The 17,500-nt window shown below is 32.5% G+C and overlaps 1 protein-coding gene across 1 annotated transcript; it reads left to right on the top strand.

Annotated features, from left to right (window-relative positions):
* The first annotated feature begins 3,636 nt into the window (after positions 1-3,636).
* Positions 3,637-4,476, top strand: LOC128042583 (uncharacterized). The gene is made up of 2 exons (XM_052633981.1): positions 3,637-4,071; positions 4,177-4,476. The coding sequence occupies exons 1-2, from the start codon at positions 3,637-3,639 to the stop codon at positions 4,474-4,476; spliced, it is 735 nt and encodes a 244-aa protein (XP_052489941.1).
* The last annotated feature ends 13,024 nt before the right edge of the window (positions 4,477-17,500 follow it).

A 17,500-nucleotide genomic window follows, 5' to 3' on the forward strand; every position in this document is an offset into this window, starting at 1 on the left:
GTAGAAAATATTATTAATTTAGTAAGTATAAGTTAAATATGAAGTTAGGAAAATTTTTGAAATAGTGAATAGTGCACTAGAAATAAATATTAAAATAATTAGAATCGAAATGAAGTATCAAGACCTCGGGGATTTTAAACTGAGCCATAAATATTTTTATAAATATTTATGGAGTGTTAAAAAGTTAGTATTAAAGTTTCGTTAAGAAATTTTAAAGTTCCGATAATTAATTGAACAAAAAGTACTAAATTGTAACAAATGCAAAATTTTGGGAAATGATTAAATAGCTTAAATGATAAAAGGAAGAGGGCTTAAAAGGCAAATAGACCCAAGGTCTATTTGGGCTGGACGGCAGAGGCATGAAATCAGCAAGAAAGTAAGGAGAATTAAGGGCAAAATTGGAAAATTTGCTTAATAAAGTTAGGACCCAAGTGGAATTATCTAGATTTCTCTTCATTTTTCTGAATTCTCATCAGCTAAAACACCATGGAAGGGCTTCTTCAAGCTGGTTCTTCATATTTTTATTACAAGTAAGTTCAATTCTTGACTATTTCTTGAAATTTTTGTATTTTTATGACTTTTACAACTAGGCCCACTTGTTAAATTCATTAGTTTTTGATTTTATGAAAGAAGTTGAAAGTTGATATGAATATGTGCTGGAAGTATATGATGATTTAGCATGAAATTAGAGCTTTAAATTGTTCATATGCTGATTTTATTGAAAGAATTGAATAGAAAGTGAATGTTTGGGACCTAATAGTAAAAGAGTTTGAAGATAGAGTTATATGTGGAAATTCTGAATTTCAATAGTTGTGTAACAACTTATAATGTCCAGTAAAGTACTAATTGAGAAAATTAGATTAATTGAGGGGTTAATTGAGAAAGGACCGAATTGTATAAACTGTAAAATTTGGGGCAAAATGGAAATCAACATTTTGCACTAAAGCAGTTTTGGACAGCAGCAGTAGTGTAACTTTGAAAAATCACCAAAAATTATAGAGATTGAATTAGAGGATGAATAAAATATGAAACTAAAGCTTATTGAGTCTAGTTTCTTATAAAAGAAATGATGTGAGCAATGGAATTTTAAATCATGAGATATAATAGATTTTGTGAGACAAGGTCAGAATGAATTCGGGTTCCCCTGTTCTGACTTTGGAAAATCATTAAAAATTGTACAAAAATGATTATGAGTTATAGTTTATATGGTTAGAATCCTTAATGAGTCTATTTTTAGAAGAAACAAGCTAAAACATCATCCGAATTCTGTACAATGAGATAATTAATTTTTAGTGAAGAGTGGTTGGAACTGTCAGACAGCAAAACAGGGGAAAATTTAAAGAATAAACTGTACTATTTTGCTGAACCAAAAATTCTGAAAATTTTATGGTATGAAGATATGTGAGTCTAGTTTCAGGGAAAATTAACGGATCTTAATTTGGAGGTCTGTAGCTCCAGATAAAAATAATTTAGTGACTCTGACTCGGATAAACAACTTTGAATATACATGTTAGTGAATATTGAAATTATGGTTAATGTTGTTTAAGTGTGTTATACACATTAAGGATGTGGAATGGAGAGGAGGAGGAGGAAAATTGGGAAATATATGAATGATTCGTATAAATGGTCATATGTTTGATTATAACTCATAAACGATTAAATATGAATGATGCTTATTTTGTGCATTATTGGTCATGGTTTAAGCTCATGTGTGAAAATAAAGTTTCATAGTATGTGTGTATGGTATATTCAGATATGATTTGGCATGAAATAATACCATGAATGGTTTATGAATTAACACATGTTGGTAAGCCTGATATATGAATAAATGATCAAATTGAGCGGAACGCCGGATTTGAGTACTTCTGATCAGGTGACAAAGTGATAAGTGATAGCTTCGGCTATACTTATCTGATCAAGTGACAAAGTGATAAGTGATAGCTTCAGCTACACTTATCTGATCAAGTGACAAGTGGAAAGTGATAAGTGATAGCTTCGGCTACACTTATCTGATCAAGTGACAAGTGAAAAGTGATAAGTGATAGCTTCGGCTATACTTATCTGATCAAGAGACAAAGTGATAAGTGATAGCTTTAGCTACACTTATCTGATCAAGAGACAAAGTGATAAGTGGCTACACTTATCTGATCAAGAAACAAAGTGATAAGTGGCTACACTTATCTGATCAAGAAACAAAGTGATAGGTGGCTACACTTATCTGATCAGGGACAAGTGATAAGTGATCATACGTAAGACCATAGTTATACTATGGCAAAGTGAAAGTGAAGTACTCAATTTTCCGTGACTGCTCCCTAATTTGATTAAGGATGGTAAGTGACAAATGGGCCCAAAAGAATTAAAGTAAATGGATAAGTGGTAGTGTATTTATATCAGGACGATGTTGTTATTCAAACTAAAGTGATATTTTCATTGCTAAATTGAGAATTTCATAAATGTGTTATTGAATGGTATAATCAATAAACATTGAGTTAAATGGTAAATACGTATTAGTTTTGAATTTGATGTCATTGAATTGTACGTGAATTAAATGGAAATTGCTAGTGATATGATTTAAATTATGAGCATGAGAAATTGCGAATTGAATGAAATGGAAATGAAGCATTAAATTGCATGAGTATGTATCGGGTCTCGCAGGCCCTAATTATTATGATTATAATATTTTGAGGATATATTGTGAAAAGTTATAGAAACATGTTAATTATTTTGAAAGTTTTATATATTAATGAAATTTTATAACTCGGTTAAATACGTTTACAAGTGTATGTGTTTTGGTAATGCCTCGTACCCTATTCCGGTGTTGGATACGGGTAAGGGGTGTTACACCGCCTCCTTGGCAAAGTTTTTATAGATGAAGAAGGGTTGAAAGTGGGTCCTTCTTTCATGACGGTCTCTTTATAAAGTTTGATTTTAGGTCTGATTTACGGTGTGAACTGGATTTGGTTATGAATCAAATGAATTGGTAAGTCTAATGAGGTGGGATCATTAAATGAGGTTGAACTCAATGTAACAGTTGTCCTTAATTGGGCCATAACAACATTGCCTCTATTCGTAAAATACAAAAATATAATAACTCTTTTTAATTTTTTAACCCTAGCAAATAAATTAATATTTAGTTAAAAGAATTTCATTACCATTAATGAGAATAAGCTCATTCATTTTGGTAATAAATAGCCTCAATTCAAACACTAATAGTGATCTTCCATCCATTCTTATCTTTTATAGCCCTCAACGCTAGGTTTTTAGAATTGTAATGGGCCATTTTTGCCCGGGCCCATCAAAAAATAAACTAAGAAATAAAATAAAAATAATTATTACAAACCCAAAATAAAAATTATTACAAGCCCAAAGCAAAAAAAAATCCTAAGCCCAATTAACAGGCCTATAACCTAAATAGTCCCACAACCTAAACAGTTCCAGCAAAAGCAAAAAAACCCTAGAGCCCTACGCCGCTCCTCCTCGATCGCACCGCCCGCACCTCGTCCCAAGGCCTGACACCCTTACTGCTGTCGTGAGACAAGATACTCGCCGATTAAAAAGTTGTATTGTGCTTTAATTTGGACAACCTGGAGACTGAGACTGTACATATTGTACCATACAACTTGGCTAATCTAAAAAATGGACCATCTAAAGTACATGATGGAGTCGATTGCTCAGAATAGAAGAATGGCCCGATGGCAAATTCTACTTTCCGAATTTGACATAGTCTATGTAAACCAGAAGGCAGTAAAAGGGAGTGCAATAGCAGATTTTCTAGCCAGTAGGGCTCTAGAAGATTACGAGCCATTAAACTATGATTTTCCAAATGAAAATCTGATGTATGTTGCAACCACTGAAGAAGAGGCTCAAGAAGGACATCCTTGGAAACTAAAATTTGATGGGGCCTCCAACGCTATGGGTAACGGAATTAGAGCAGTCCTGGTATCCCCAAACAGATATCATTATCCATTTATTAGCAAATTGGATTTTGATTGCATAAATAATATGACAGAATACAAAGCTTGCATCATGGGTATCCGTGTGGCCATAGAACATAAGATCAAAGTACTAGAGGTATATGGGGATTCTGTACTAGTAATCTATCAACTTAAAGGATAATGGGAGACAAAAGATCCCAAGTTGATTGAGTATAGAAGGCTGGTCCTTGAACTAATTAAGGAGTTTGACGGCATCACCTTCTGTTATCTCCCGCGAGATGAAAATCATATGGCTGACACCCTGGCTTCTTTAGCTTCCATGGTCAAGATGAACAAACAGGAAGATGTAAAACCTATCCAGATGATTATTTATGAGGCTCCGGCTCATTGTTACAACATTGAAGAAGAAGAAAAGGATGGTAACGATTGGTACCATGATATACTGCGGTATGTGAAGAATCGTGAATACCCTGACCAAGCAATTGAGAATGATAAAAGGACGTTGAGAAGACTGGCCAGTGACTATGTCTTAAATGGGTAGATCTTATATAATAGAAGAAATGATCAGGTACTACTAAGACGTGTAGACATTGTTGAGGCTAAAAAAATCTTGGTTTTACAGTGGCCAGACAAATCATGAGATTCGGGTATTATTGGTCTACCATAGAAGGGGATTGCATCAGTTATGCCAAGAAATGCCATAAGTGCCAAATTTATGGAAATAAAATTCATGTGCCTCCTTCACCTCTTTATGTTATGACTTCTCAGTGGCCTTTCTTTTTGTCGGGCATAGATGTCATTAGGTCAATCTCGTCAAAAGCTTCCAATGGGCATCGATTCATCTTTGCGGTCATCGATTACTTTACCAAGTGGGTAAAGGTCACTTCCTACGCCAATGTCAAGAAGTCGGTAGTTAGTAAATTCTTGAAGAAAGAGACCATATGTTGGTATAGAATGCCAGAAAGAATCATATCTGACAATGCATTGAACTTGAACAACAATTCGATAGTGGAGGTTTGTAGTTAATTCAAGATCAAACACCACAACTCATCATCATATCGCCCAAAAATGAATGGTGCGGTGGAGGCAGCCAATAAGAACATTAAGAATATAGTGGGGAAAATGACAGAGACTTACAAAGATTGGTATGCGAAGTTACCATTTGCTCTTTATGCGTATCGAACGTTTGTCTGAACCTCTACCAGGGCAATGCCTTTCTCATTGGTTTATGGAATGGAGGTGATTTTGCCCATTGAAGTCGAGATTCCATATCTCCGAGTATTGGTAGAGTTGAAGTTGGATGAAGTAGAATGGATCCAATCCCGATATGATCAATTGAACTTGATTGAAGAGAAGAGGTTAAAAGCTATTTGTCATGGTCAGATGTACCAAAAATGAATGATGCGAGCTTATGACAAAATGATTCGCCTCAGAGAATTTCATGAAGGGGACCTGGTATTGAAAAAGATCATTCCCACACAAAAGGGTTTCAGAGGAAAATGGATACTAAACTGGGAAGGACCTTATGTGGTAAAAAAAGCCTTTTCTAGAGGAGCATTAATTTTGACCAAGATGGATGGCAAAAACCTGTCTAATCCTGTGAATTTAAATTCAATAAAGAAATACTTCACTTAAAAAAAGAGAGGCCAAGGTGAAAACTCGTAAAAGGGCGCTTTGAGACCAAAGGGGTTTTGAGTTGAAAACCCAAGAAAGGGAAATTCAAATTTTGATCGAAGATGGGGCATGTGGTAGTCTTGTCCTTTCCGAATTAACAAGGAGAAGGGATGCTACATCTTGGGGCATTAACAAAGTACTCTAGGTCTTCTAAACACATATCAAGTTCAAAGGGTCTTCGAGAAGTTAGTATGAAAAAGCTCATGCCATGATATCTAGGGCACCTATTTTCATCTTATTCATTTTGTATCTTAGCAAAATTTGCTATTTTGATTAATTTATTCATTTCGAGCTTTGGTCCCAATAAATTCTAATCTTGTCCATTGTTATGATCTTTTTCAAGCATTTTTCATTGAAATAGCGATTAATGGACTAATAATATTCAAGTAAAAGAAGTTCTGCATATTTTTCTGAAAGGTTTTCTAAATGGTACGAGTACCTGAAACCAGACCACTAGTCAGAACTAACCAAGTCTAAGAGGTGGAAACATTTGGCAAATAATAGTCTAAATTGTGATTATTTCCTCGAGATTTCTGTCAAAAATACCAACTGAAGAAGAAGACAAGGTAATACGTCAGTGATAGAACTTCAACGAATAACGAGCAATGTTAACCTAAGCATTAAAAGATGATCATTCTCGAAAAAAATGACATTTCACATTCATGGAAACATCATTCATACACATCTAGTTAGGAGTGTTTGATTCATTCTGATCATGACATCCTAATCACTTGACATAAATAGATCCATGAAATGGACTCTACAGGTCATGTTCTTCAGAGAATGGTGTAACAAATCAGTGAAACTACAAATCCTATACCCCTGAAGTTGCAGTGGGATGGATTGAAGTTATCATGACAAATCCTATCTCCCTGAAGTTGCAGAGGAGCAAATTAAAGCCACAAATCTTATCTCTCTGAAGTTGCAGTAGAGTAGATTGAAGATAGCAAATTTTATCTCCCTGAAGCTGCAGTAGAGCAGATTAAAGATAGCAAATCTTATCTCCTGAAGTTGCAGAGGAGCATATTAAAGCCACAAATCTTATCTCTCTAAGTTGCAGTGGAGCAGATTGAAGATAACAAATCTTATCTCCCTAAAGTTGCAGTGGAGTAGATTGAAGATAGCAAATCTTATCTCTTGAAGTTGTAGTGGAGCAGATTAAAGCCATAAATATTATCCCCCTAAAGTTGTAGTGGAGCAAATTGAAAGGCACAAATCTTATCCCCCTAAAGTTGCAGTGGAGCGGATTGAAGATAGCAAATCTTATCTCCTAAAGTTGCAGTGGAGCAGATTAAAGCCACAAATCTTATCTCCCTAAAGTTGTAGTGGAGCGGATTGAAGATAGCAAATCTTATCTCCTAAAGTTGCAGTCGAGCAGATTAAAGCCACAAATCTTATCTCCCTAAAGTTGTAATGAAGCAAATTGAAAATAGCAAATCTTATCTCCTGAAGTTACAGTGGAGCAGATTAAAGCCACAAATATTATCTCCTTGAAGTTGCAGTGGAGCAGATTAAAGATAGCAAATCTTATCTCCTGAAATTGTAGAGGAGCAGATTAAAGCCATAAATCTTATCTCCCTGAAGTTGCAGTAGAGCATATTGAAGATAGCAAATCTTGTCTCTAAGAAGTTGCAGTAGAGCAGATTAAAGCTATAAATCTTATCTCCTTAAAGTTACAGTAGAAAAGATTGAAGATACAAATCTTATCTCCCTGAAGTAGTGGAGCAGATTGAATATGCGAATCTTATTTCCCTGAAGTTATAGTGGAACATATTAAAAATACAAGTTACAAATCTAATCTCCCTGAAGTTGCAGTGGAGCAAGTTGAAAATGCGAATCTTATTTCCCTAAAGTTGCAGTGGAATAGATTAAAGCTACAAGTCGCAAATCATATACCCCTGAAATTACAATGGAATGGATTGAAGTCATTGTGGCGAGTCTTATCTCCCTGAAGTTGTAGTGGAGCAAATTGAAGTTACAAATCTTATTTTCCTGAAGTTGTAGTGGATTAGATTAAAGCTACAAGTCGCAAATCCTATACCCCTGAAATTGCAGTGGAACAGATTGAAGTCATTGTAACGAGTCTTATCTCCCTGAAGTTGTAGTGAAGCAGATTGAAGTTACAAATCTTATTTTCCTGAAGTTGCAGTGGATTAGATTAAAGCTACAAGTCGCAAATCCTATACCCCTGAAATTGCAGTGGAACAGATTGAAGTCATTGTGGCGAGTCTTATTTTCCTAAAGTTGTAGTCGAATAGATTGAAGCTACAAGTTACAAACCCTAAGTAAAAAAAAACCCTAAGCCTAATTAGCAGGTCCATAGCCTAAACAATTTCAGCAGAAGTAAAAAAATCCTAGAGCCATACGCCGTTCCTCCTCGATCGGGTCGCCCGCACCTTGTCCCGAGGCCTGACACCCTTACTGCCGCTGTTTCACCAAAGAAGCAAGAGGACCGCCTTTCCCACCTTCGTTGACCTCTTCAAAACCTGCAAACAAAGCAAAAAAAGGGATAGAAACAACACAAGAAACAGGAAACAAACAGTGCATGGCAGAAAAAGAAAAAGAAAAAGAAAAAGAAAATATTGTACAACTGGTTATAAAAGCCACAACAACCATCAATGTAATGGAGCAAGAGGACCGCCTTTCCCGCCTTCGTTGACCTCCCCAACACCTGCAAACAAAGCAAAAAAGGGACAGAAACAACACAAGAAACAGGAAACAAACAGTGTATGGCAGAAAAAGAAAACAAAAATATTGTAAAACTGGCTATAAAAGCCACACCAACCATCAATGTAATGGAGAGGAGAAAAAAATACAAAAAAAAAAGATCGAATACAAAAGAATATTAAAAGGTGATTCATTTATTTTGTTTTTTATTTTTATTTTTTACTCTTAAAATCTCTTATATTTTACATGTAAAAATAAAAATAAAAAGAAAATAAAGAAACTCACCTGAGTTGCTTCACATACTCGTCATCGGAAACTTTCTTTGGCGTCGAAATCGGCAGAAAAGGGCAAAGGTCGAATCTTTTCCATTCTTTTTTCTATTTTTCAGGCATTTGCCTTCTAGATCTTAAAACTAGGCTTAAAGCGGGCCAAAAGGGGTATTTTCGGTATTTTTTGGCCTCCGGGAACGACGGAGCCAGTCGCCGGCTACTGGTGGCCATCGTGGGCTCGCCAGACCCTTAGGCCGGAATAGGGACGTGTTTCAGAGAGATGAGAGAAAGTTTTAGAAATGTTTTTTTAGAAATAGGCTCATGATTTTTTTAAAAAAAATTGGTTTAAATAGACTTGCTAAACGACGTCGTTTTAGAGCTGGATTCAATAGCCCCAAAATGGCGCCATTTTGGCCTTTGACCCGAGATCCGACCCAAGAGCCTTAGGATCCGCGTGTTTTTGGACAAAGGGGCTATTTGCACCTTTAGTCCTTCCGCTTTTGCGGCTTGCTTCAATCTGGGCCTATCCTTTTTTATATTTTTGGATTTTGTCACCTATTTTTACTTTTGTTTCATTTTGGTCTTTGGACCGTTTTAAAAGTTGAACGCCTGAAACGACATCGTTTCACCTGACCCGGGATCCGACCCGAGAGCAACCAAGATTTGCGTGTTTTCGCGTCTAATGGGTTATTTGCAGATTCGATCCTTCAGCCTTTTATTTATTTTTCAATCTAGTCCTATCTATTTTTATATATTTCCAAATTTTACCATATAATTTCATTTCTTTTTTATTTTGGTCCATTCGAAAAAAGGCGCGCATAAGGACAAGGGATATTTCGCTTTTCAATCTCCTATTTTTACTATTTGCAACTTATACCCCGAGTTTCATTTAGATTTCAATTAAATCCTTTATTTATTCAAAGCCTTTTTCATGGATTTTATTATTATTTTTTATTTACCTATTTATTATTATCTTGTTTTTTTCCCATTTTTAAATCCATATTGTTCATATTTGTACATATCATTATATTTTGACTATTATCTCATTTTTATTTTATTTCATTCTTCTTTTTATTATTTTTTTGGTACTTTTAAGTCGTGTCTTGTCTATCATGTATTTTTTCATTTATTTTATTTTAAGTCACTTTATTTAGATTATATTATTATTAAAGTATACCCTTATTTATTTATATTTTATCATTCCAATATTCTATCCATATAGTCATTTTGTATTGATTCACCATCACTACATCATGCCTTATATTTAGATATAATTAGTTGTCTTTACACTATATCTCAAATAAGATTTATACCCATCGTTTTAAATATTACATTGTTATTATTCAAAAAAGGAAGTTTAAAAAAGGAAACAAGACAAGGTTCCGTATTTGGTGATTCGAGAAGTCGTGCCCTAACTTACGGGGTTTGACTTTCTCATTGAACCTAAATAACTGGACATACCTTTCAAAGTTAAAACACATGTGATTTAAATAGTAATTAAATAAAGGGTAAGCTTATTTTCGAGGATTCGAGATGTCGTATCCTAACTTACAGGATACGACCTTTTCGTTACTTCGAGATAAGATGTCCTTTTACACGTTTTGATTTATTCAAGAGATTTTACTAAAAAAATACATTGATACAAAGAGGGATCTTATATTTAAACTCTTTTCGAGTTTTCAACTTTCGACACTTAATTAATCAACTAGGTACCAATTTTGGGCGTTACGAGGGTGCTAAACTTTCCTAGTGCGTAACCGACTTCCAAACCCATTTTCTGGATTTTTGTAGACCGAAAAACCTCGTTTTAATAAATCAAACCTCTTATGAAAATGATCAAATTACGAGGTAACCTGATCATGCCTCTCAAAAGTGATTGGTGGCTACTCCTATTTTCGTTTTTTAAAATAAAAGGTCGATTTCAAAAAGGTTTCAACAAGAATTACATGAAAACACTTTATAACTAACTTTAATTTTAAATCCTAAATTTTTTAATTACATACGAGTTGAATTTTCACTCAAGTGAAATTAGATTTGAACAATTATAATTTTGAAATTTCGGTTCATTTCAATTTGAGTTAACTACAAGTTTGGGTTAGTTCAAGATTTGTCACTTTTGTGTTCAAGCTATCTCGAATTTTGCTCACTTCAAGTTTAGATTATTTCCAATTACTTATTCAGGTAATTTTTAATTAATATCCTTTTCAAGATGATGATTTTTTGTAAAGATATATCAACCTCAGATTCAAATTTACCAAATTGAGTTTTCAAATTCGAGTATGTTGGGTTTGTGAAATTGAACTTTTATGATTTGAATCAAAATTGATAAATCTACTCAAATCAATAAAGATTTTAACTGGAAGGTAAATTGTTTGATGGAAGTGAAAACAAAAAAAAGCCAAACGATATTTCAGTGTAAAACTTAACAGCATGAAAACAGTAAAAAACAAACACAGCCAATGAAATTGGGTAGCATTCTGGTGAATATGTTTTGTTCTTCTTAATTCCCTTATGTAACGTTGACCCTATTATATATTTATATATAAACCCCCAATGTATAGCTGTACTGCCCCTTGGCTGCAAAATTCAGCCCTTTCTTGCTTTTGGGGGGTTTTTGGGAAACATTTCTCTCAATTGCTGCAATTCCCAGCATCTATAACTGTGAATTTTGCAGGGAAAAAAAATTCTTTTTCACTGTTTTATTTCATTTATGGATAAAACAATATTTAGTCCCTAAATTAGTTATTTTTTTCAATTTGTTCTCTTAATTTTCGTTGATCCACATTAGTTCCGAAATTTGACGATGTTTCCCAATTTGATCATTGAACTTGAATTCTATTCAGATGTAATGACTTGGAACTCTAAGATTGTGCTTAGAGATAGCAAAGGAGCAAGGCGGGGGAATATTACTAAATCCACCATTGCTCTAAAGTTGGCATACTCTCCTCCACCATCCACATTGCTCCACTATGGATGTATAATCTTGAACTTCACTATCACTTCCATGGATGTTGAATGCATCTTTACCCGCCCTGCCCCACCCCACCCTGCTCTACTTCAATTTAATTTTTACTACTTATCTTTAATATTTTTAATATTTTTAAAATCAAGTAAATATTTAAACTAAAATGTATAGAATTTTTTCAATATCATGTTATTATAATTTTATCATTTTAGTAATAAGATAAAATGATAATTTCTTATATAGTGGAACGGGTCACGGAAAACAATTTTGAATTTCATTTGTGGGCGACACACCACTTTATCCCTTTCATTTATTTGTGCTCTAAATTTAAATTTCTTTCGAATGTTTATATTTTTTTGGACACCCAAATTGTGACCCATGCTTAAAGGGTATATACTACAAAGATCATTATACTGTTCATGTACCTTTTAAAAAAAAAAATCAAACCCTATGTTCTCAGTCTTTTCACAATCATGAAAGAATCCAAATACAAATTTGAGAAATTCAATATAAAAAGAATTTGATAGCTAATGCTGAATCTTTATGAATTTTCCTGACTCTTTTACTGCTACCACTTTACTGATTGTAACCAGACAAAGTGAAAACAAATGATGTCCCTTAGATATCATTTATATCTCTTCGAAATTCAACTCCATTAATTTAAATTTAAATTCCTTTCAATTTAAAGGGTTAAATTAGGTTTTGAACAAAGTACTCGTAATTAATTGAATTAGGTTAAAATCAATTTTTAAATTTCTTTTAAATCAATTGAATCGATGAAACTAATTGATTTGATTTTTAAAATTTTAATTTTATTATAAATGATTTAATTTAAAAGCTTGAGTAAAATACTTGAATACTTTCAACTTCAAATGATATAACTTAAAATAATCTTAAATTTTCTAATACAAATTAATCTGTAACGCAACTTGTACATGTTCAATTGATGTATCTAATTTCTTTCTATACTAAACTGGTGCAAAAGATTGGGATGCCATGGATGGAAAACTTAAGAGCGTAAATGAGAAATTAGTATTTGTAGGAACAAACTCAAAATCAATTTGGTAATTGTGAAGTTAAATTTGAGTTACCAATAGAGTTGAATTTGAGTATTGTAATTCTCAATTCAAATGATTTACGAGCTTAATCATTTTAATATATTTATATATTGTGAAATCACATTTCTATCTTGTTTATATAGAAAGAATTTAATTACGGATAAATTTAATTGAGATTGAGTACGAAATTTAATCGAGTTCAAGCAATTGGATTATGTCTTAAGTCGAGTTGGAACTTAAAAATTGATGTTTAATGGAGCTTGAGTTAACTATTGAACTCTAAATTTTAAATCGAATTTAACTTTGTCCTTTATTTAAATTTGACTCGATTTGATTACACCCCTAAAAGAATCCGGAGCTAAGAGAAAGGGTAGGATTGTAACTTGGTGGATGATACGAGATCTAGTTTCTGAGCTGGCCTTAGTTTGATGGCAATGGCGGATCTCAGACAGTTCAGAGACAATATCCAAAATGAGGTCTGGCATATTTGTTTGTAATCTTTTTTTCACAAACGGATTTACGAAAAAAAGAAGAAAATAAAGACTTCATATTGGGCTGTCTAAGATAACAGCGGAGAAATTAATTGTGCTTCAAATTTACCCCCACTTCAAAATCGAGGATCAACGATTTTGTCAAAAGAATATTTGAGAAGGAACTACCATGATTGCAAGACCGTGGTTGCAAACGATGGCCATAATCAATCCATACTCACTGCCCTATCCTTTAGCATTCATTTTTTTTCTTAAATACTCACTCCATTCAATGGGAATGAATTCGAAGTCCATCAAATGATTCAAAAATTGTCATCCTTGTACATACTTAAAGCTATCCATTTCATTATTTTATAGTAGGTAAAAGTATTTAGATTGTATTTTATCCCCTCCACAAAAAAAAAAGAGAGATAAAATATTAGTTCTTATATGTTAGATTAAAAGGTAAATTTGTCCTTTTATTAAACTTTCATCCATCTCTACTGTTAAAAATTGCTTTCTATACATCGATGTGAGGTTCATGTGGCACACCACGTGTAATTGCTTGATTATTTCATCTGCTATACCCACTTTTAACATTAGAAATGGATGAAAATTTTAACAGAAATGACTAATTTACTTATTGATCTAACATATATGAACTAATTTATTCAATTTTTAAATAAAAAAATCAAAATATAATCAAACTCTTAATTTAAAACTCTCTATAGTTTTACCTCCAATAATATTCTTATTAAAGAGAATATCCTTAAAGCACAAATTTCGATGCCCAAAAATACCTTCAAGTTCTTTTCAATAATCATACAATAATTCATCTCCTTGGAGAGGAAAAAGTACCCAAATTGATATGAAAGGTGAACTACAACAATAATACTCCCAAGGTGGAGGAGTTAATAATTGCTGTAAATGACACATTTCATGACACCATAAAGTCTTACAACCTTAAGGAGGTTTTCATACAAAAGTAGAGGGGAAGGAGATGGCTAGTCAATTACAACTTCTCAAACTAGTTTTAAAGCAGAACCTACACAGCTACTTCATCCACAATTTTCAGACCATTACTTAGAATGTTTGTTTTTAACACAATATTCTTTTCACCTTTCTGCCAGAAAAAAATCATCTTTCTCCTTATCTGCCAAAAATAATGCTTTAAATTTTTTTTTAAAATCTTTGAGACCTATAAATTAAGTAAAAATATCAAGGAGGTCTTTGTATTAAGTAAGAGTTAGATTGCATTTTGCCCTTTTTACTAGAAAAAGGGGGGGCAAATTAGCCCTTATATGTTAGATCAAAAAGCAAATTGGTCATTTTGTTAAAAATTTCACCCATTGTTACTATTAAAAAATGGTCTTGTACGTCAGCATGAGGTACACGTGACATGTCATGTGTCACCGTTTAGTTATTCTGTCAGTCATATCAGTTTTTAACAATAAAATAGTGAAATTTTAACATAAATAATCAATTTACTCTTTGATTTAATATACATGGACTAATTTACTCATTTTTTAAATAGAAACTCTACTTTTATCTTGAATTATGCAGAGATAACCCAATTTGTAGTGATTTATGAATGTAGAGTGCGAAATTATGGTTCTTAGGAACCTAGGAATAATGGTAGTTTTTGTAGATGAAGTATAGTTGGACATTGTTACAAAATTTGTCTCTTGTCTTCATCTGGCAACCTGTGCTGTTCAGAAGCCATTGTCTTGTAAGAAAAACATTTAGAACTGCCAAAACCATTTGTGTACAACATTTCATTTATTTTAGGGTAAGGTATGAAAGAATCTGAAAGTTATCACAAACTTCAAGTAACCATCCATATTTGTTTAATGATAGTGATATTGGACCATTTTGTTCAAAGCTTATCTTATGAAATTCCATCTCAATAAAATGATGGGGTCATCCCCCCTACCAACCAAGCCAGACACTATTTATCCTTCTAAGAAAGTTAAATCGGAATATGGATTACATTGGTTGGGTTAAAAAATTTCGAAAATTAATTTAAATGGTCTTGCAAAAATAAAAGTTGATAATTGAATCCATTTTTTAAAAATTAAAATAACCAAACCGGCTTAAGTTCATCAATTCCATTAATCGATTGACTTAACTGAAAACGAAAACTTGAAATTTTGGTTAAAATATTGGTGATAAGTAATTGAATTTGTGTTTGGGATGTTATAATTTGGAATAGAGATTTTGGTTGGAGTTATAAGAGGGTAACAAATATATGTCCGAGTAAGTATAAAGTAGAATCAAATTAACAAAATATTAATAGATGAATTGAGATGTAGTTAGACAAATTTTACCTACATGGAAAATCGCACATGAGAAGATTAAAATCCCACATATGGAAATTTGGGAATTAGGCCTAAGTACTCCAAGACTTAAGGTTTTAGCCTTTGTCAACAATGTCAATGTCTTGTTAGCTAATTGGATTTGAGATTTGAGTAATGAGTGTATTTATTTGGGTTTGGAGAATATTATAATGGATTTGAGTTTAGGAATTATATTTTAAAAATATATAAATTGTTGAATCATTTTTAACTGAAAAGTAGCTTTGACGACATTTGAAAAGACATGTAAAAATTCATTACAATGATGGATGCTATTAAGGGAATAAGAGTTGCCACTAATCTTTTTGATGAGATATGATCGGTCACCTAATAATTACATTTTAAAAAAGAAAAAAAATGAAATTCTTTAAAAAAATAATTTTTGGATCTATGTTAAAAAACTAGAGTAAAATGAATTTGAGTTTAGGAGTCGATTACATGTAAGGAATGTATTAACACCCTCACAACACCAAAAAATTGGTACCTTGACTAATACGTGTTGTTTTCAGATTGGAAAAAAGTTCAATATTTAAACATGATCTTGTAAAATTTTGATATGGACATAAAATTATATAATTGAGTGGATTTGATTTTAGAACTTGATAATTTGTGACGCGTGACCTTTTATTATAAAACAATTTTTATTATTATTTGTGATTGAAAAGAGTATTTTAATATTTAGAAAAGTAAACATCTCATTAATTTTTCTAATGAAAAAAAACAATGAAATCATGGTTAAATACATACATGCTTCACTACGTTTAAATATAGCTATGTAGGCATGAATTATACAAACATAAAGTACCCACAAAATCTATAAAAAAAAAAAGATGATGAAATGAAAAGGTGTAGGAACCAAGTATTTTCTCACATATTACATAAATAACTAATTATTACATGACAGCACTATGAGCAAATTATGAGACATGGAGCAACCAAGCATCGAAATTTCTCAAAGATATCGAACAACTAAGCTATGACCATGCTAGAAGTATAAAGGTAAATGATTAACTCGAGGCATTTGTTTTCCAACAAACTCATCACTTTGAGTTGCTCCCGCTTCTCTACACAGTCATCAACGCTCGAAAGTCTAAGGCCATCTTGCTTTGCCATTCAAAGTCCACATAGCCAGCGAATGAGTATATCTTCTTGTTCTTCTGTATCTTAATGGTTCGGTTAAAGGGAATGACTTGAGTCGAGTGCGGCAGCAAGTCTTCGATTGGGAGGATGAGTCTCAAAAATTGGGCTGCTGAATATCCCTATTCGACAAAGGTTTATTATCAGGCCTAGGGCTCATAGTTCAATCCAGTCCAAAATGTGACCTAAGTCTTTGTCTGAAATTATTTTTCTAAATAAATATAGTTAATTGCACCACATCTACAAACTACAAACTATGACCCTCATTTTAAATTGATCTCTGAACTTCAAAATATTTTAATTATATCATAAGCTATCTATGTTATATCAATCATATTCTTTCATTAAAATTATTATTTAATTATTAAATGACATATCAAATCTTATATGTAATTCTTTAAACTGAAAATTTTAAAGAAAATTAAAATGTTGCATAACTTTAAAAGTCAATTATAAAAATAAGGTAAAATAGAAAAAAGAAAGATTCAGTATTCGATAAAGCTGTAAATGCTTCAAAAACCTCAAAACCAAAACTTTTACATCTATTTTTATTATATTCAAATTTTAAAATTTTCATTTTAAATTATAGCACATAAGATTTGACGTCCCATTTAACAGTTAAATTAACGATTTTAGTAATGTAAAAGTCTTATTGATATAACCTCGATAGTTTGAGGATGAAATTAGAATGTTTTAAAGTTTGGAGACCAAATTAAAATGAGTGTAATTATTTAGGGATGTATGGTGCAATTAACTCATAAATATATGCAAATGTTGTGAATCTCAAAAGACTAGACATGTACAAACATAAAAAAGATATCTAGTATGTTACACTCCACACCCGACTCGATTGTTGAATCCAAATGTGTGACATTGCATTACGTTATTGAAGCAACTCATATCAAATCAGTTCATAATATTCATACATTCTTATAATACTCATAAATTAATTAGAGTTGTACTAGGTCATT

Source organism: Gossypium raimondii, chromosome 7 (genome assembly GCF_025698545.1).
Source record: "Gossypium raimondii isolate GPD5lz chromosome 7, ASM2569854v1, whole genome shotgun sequence".
Classification (NCBI taxonomy): Eukaryota; Viridiplantae; Streptophyta; class Magnoliopsida; order Malvales; family Malvaceae; genus Gossypium; species Gossypium raimondii.

Excerpts from the sequence above, each read along its gene's own strand:
- LOC128042583 (XM_052633981.1), top strand. The coding sequence starts at position 3,637 with ATGGACCATCTAAAGTACATGATGGAGTCGATTGCTCAGAATAGAAGA. Across the intron at positions 4,072-4,176 it reads ATAAGATCAAAGTACTAGAG|GAGTTTGACGGCATCACCTT; the intron begins GTATATGGGGAT and ends GAACTAATTAAG.